Source organism: Propithecus coquereli, unplaced genomic scaffold (assembly GCF_000956105.1).
Source record: "Propithecus coquereli isolate 6110/MARCELLA unplaced genomic scaffold, Pcoq_1.0 Scaffold796, whole genome shotgun sequence".
Lineage (NCBI taxonomy): Eukaryota > Metazoa > Chordata > Mammalia > Primates > Indriidae > Propithecus > Propithecus coquereli.
In genome coordinates, this window is record NW_012154129.1 from 135,817 (window position 1) to 138,805 (window position 2,989).

The 2,989-nt window shown below is 61.0% G+C and overlaps 1 protein-coding gene across 1 annotated transcript in view; it reads right to left on the minus strand.

Moving 5' to 3' along the window:
- Positions 1–691: 691 nt before the first annotated feature.
- Positions 692–2,989, minus strand: part of TPRA1 (transmembrane protein, adipocyte asscociated 1) — a 13,143-nt gene continuing 10,845 nt past the window's right edge. Inside the window, exons 7-8 of the mRNA XM_012663088.1 lie at positions 2,842–2,922; positions 692–1,346 (exon numbers count right to left, since the gene is read on the minus strand). Coding sequence (XP_012518542.1) covers positions 1,079–1,346; positions 2,842–2,922 — 349 coding nt within the window. The 3' untranslated portion in view covers positions 692–1,078. The remainder of the gene's footprint in view (positions 1,347–2,841; positions 2,923–2,989) is intronic.

Genomic DNA, 2,989 nt, shown 5'->3' on the forward strand with positions numbered 1-2,989 from the left:
GCTAGAGCGACGCGGCTCTCCCCCGCGACACGGAATGACGTCTGAGGTCCAATGTCAAAGGAAGAAGACACACTACGGGATGTTTACATCACAAAATCAGGGGTGACATACGTACCTCTCTGCTGATTCGGCTGCTCGCTAAGTGATCGCACCTGGGCCGACCCAGGACGTCTTAGACTGTGCACGTCAAGGGCCTCCGACCTTGAACCCAGCTTGGGGTTCGACTTTCAAACCCTCCCGAGCACCTGCTCCGCTCCGAACGCCCTGCAAGCTCGCCTTTCCCGCCTACCGGGCTCCTACGCGAGCGGTGAAGCCCCAGCGAAATGTTCCACTTGGAGGAAACCTTCTAGGAAACCCGTGACGGCCCTGGGGGGATCCCCTCGTGGCCCAGAAGTCTGGCTCGCTGGCCCCATTTTGCAGACCGGAGCTGAGGAAGGGGAAGTGGCTGGAGATGGGAGGGCCAGAGCCGTGGATGGGGCTCATTCTGAACCCCGAGTTCTCGGCACTGCGGAAGACCTCAGCTCGCAGAGATAGCTGGGATCCGGTTTCTCGCCATGTCCCTGGCAGCCAGCGCAGGGTCTGGGCACCGGAACTGCTCCGTGGCTGAGCGGACAGATGGGCCCCCCGTCCCCCCAAAAGCAACCGCCCCGGTCCCCCCACAAAACCTCTACCTCGATCCCTTCTGCTCCATTTGCTTTTTATTGAAAAATAGATCAAGAAAATATACACGCTTCAGCCCGGCCTCCATAGTGGGCTCGCAGAAGGCCAGTGCCGGGGGGATGGGGTGGGTGGGTGAGGGGACCGGCCCAGTGGAGAAACAGGGCACCGGGACGTCACCCAGCAGGACGAGGGGCAGGTGGAGGCGGGAGGAGGCGCCCAGCGAGAGCCGGGGTGGTCGAGGGGAATCCGAAAGGAGGAAGAGGTCTCCGGACTCGGGGCGCAGAAAAGGCTGCCAACCACACAAGATCCTGCAATCTCATCTTCCTCCGCCTGGGACTCGGGGACGTGCCGGTCTCTTCCCCAGCCCGTCCCCGTCCCCCTGTCCCCCCGGACGCCCCGTCGGGCCGGGCGGCCGCTCTCAGGCGTTGATGGCCTTCCAGCGTTCGCTGTCGGTGCTGTTGATGCTGCCCGCGTGGCAGGGCATGGAGGCCACGTCGTCCAGGCAGGCTGCGCCGCCGGCCGAGTCGAACTGGGTGCTCGAGTAGCTGGTGGCCGAGGCCCCCGCGGTCCCCGCGGCCTCCGGGCCCTCCCGCCGGGCCACGGCGTAGGGCTGGGGCAGGTGGACGTCCGGCTCCTCGGCCTCATCCACTTGGCATTTGTAGGAGAAGAGGATCTTGGGTTCTGACCTGATGGGTGGGAGGCAGGGGACGGGGGAGTCCCGCTGGGTGACCTGACGCCCGGCCACCCGCCTGGCAAAACTGGGGCCCGGGAGAGCCCGGCGAGGGGCTCCCGCACCCGCTCTCCCACCGCGATCCGGGCGCGTGAGCTCCCGCTGCAGGGGGAGTCTCGGCCAGGGACAGACACCATGCTGGGCTGCAGGCCGCGACACATGGGATTGGCCCGTCCCGGTGACCAGCATGGCATTCTTGGGGCCGACGGTGATGGTGAAGCGGGTGACGGGCAGATCCGAGCCAGGGCTGGGGTCCACTCTGACCCTCTTCCACCTCGACCCCGGCGGGAGGCCGATCCCCCCTCCCAGCCCCAGGACCTGGCGAGTGGGCGAGGCGGGAGGGGACAAAGCACCCGCCCTCCTGCCACCAGCAGGGAGCCTGGAGTTGGACCCCAATCCCAAGTGTCGCGGCGTCCGGTCTCCCCAACATGTATCCGCGCCGCAGAGCACCCCTCCCTCCGCCCTGTGTGCTCAGATACACGCAGGACTTCCCCCCCGCAAACCGCCCCCTCCCCAGGCCTCCCCCCGGCTCAAGAGCAAGCCCCATGAGGGCAGGGATCTGTGTTCCCTTTGTTCCGTGTGGTGCCTGGTGGCCTACGGCAGCGTCTGGTCTATAGTAGCTGCTCAATAAAACGCTTGCCGGATGAGTGAATAGATTATTAACATACAGAAACGCGGAACAACGTGCATAGCTTCTATCTTCTTTGTGGAGAACGTTTGCACGAGTAAGCGTGCATAAGCATGTGCAAGCATGCATAAGCGTGTGCAAATGTGTGCAAGCATGCATAAGCGTGTGTAAGCGTCCATAAGCGTGTGTAAGCATCCATAAGCGTGTGTAAGCATGCATAAGCGTGTAAGCGTCCATAAGTGTGTGCAAGCATGCATAAGCGTGTGTAAGCGTCCATAAGCATGTGTAAGCGTCCATAAGCATGTATAAGCGTCCATAAGCGTGTGTAAGCGTCCATAAGCGTGTGTAAGCGTCCATAAGCGTGTGCAAGCATGCATAAGCGTGTGTAAGCATCCATAAGTGTGTGTAAGCGTGCATAAGCGTGTGTAAGCGTCCATAAGCATGTGTAAGCGCCCATAAGCGTGTACAAGCATGCATAAGCATGTGTCAGCGTCCATAAGCATGTGTAAGCGTCCATAACCGTGTATAAGCATGCATAAACGTTTGTAAGCGTCCATAAGCGTGTGCAAGCATGCATAAGCGTGTAAGCGTCCATAAGCGTGTGTAAGCATCCATAAGCGTGTGCAAGCATGCATAAGCATGTGTAAGCGTCCATAAGCGTGTGTAAGCGTCCATAGCGTGTATAAGAGTCCATAAGCGTGTGCAAGCGTACATAAGCATGTGTAAGCGTCCATAGCGTGTGTAAGCGTGCATAAGCATGTGTTAGCATCCATAAGTGTGTGTAAGCGTCCATAAGCATGTGTAAGCGTGTCCCCGCACTCACCCGAAGAAGCCCCGGAGGAAGGCCACGTAGATGAGGGGCGCGAAGAAGCTGAAGTACAGGAACGTGGTGGCGTCCACGCAGCTGCGGCGGGGGACGGGGTCAGCGTGGGAGCCCCCTGCGCCCCTCCCCCGTCCCACCCCCTCTGCCA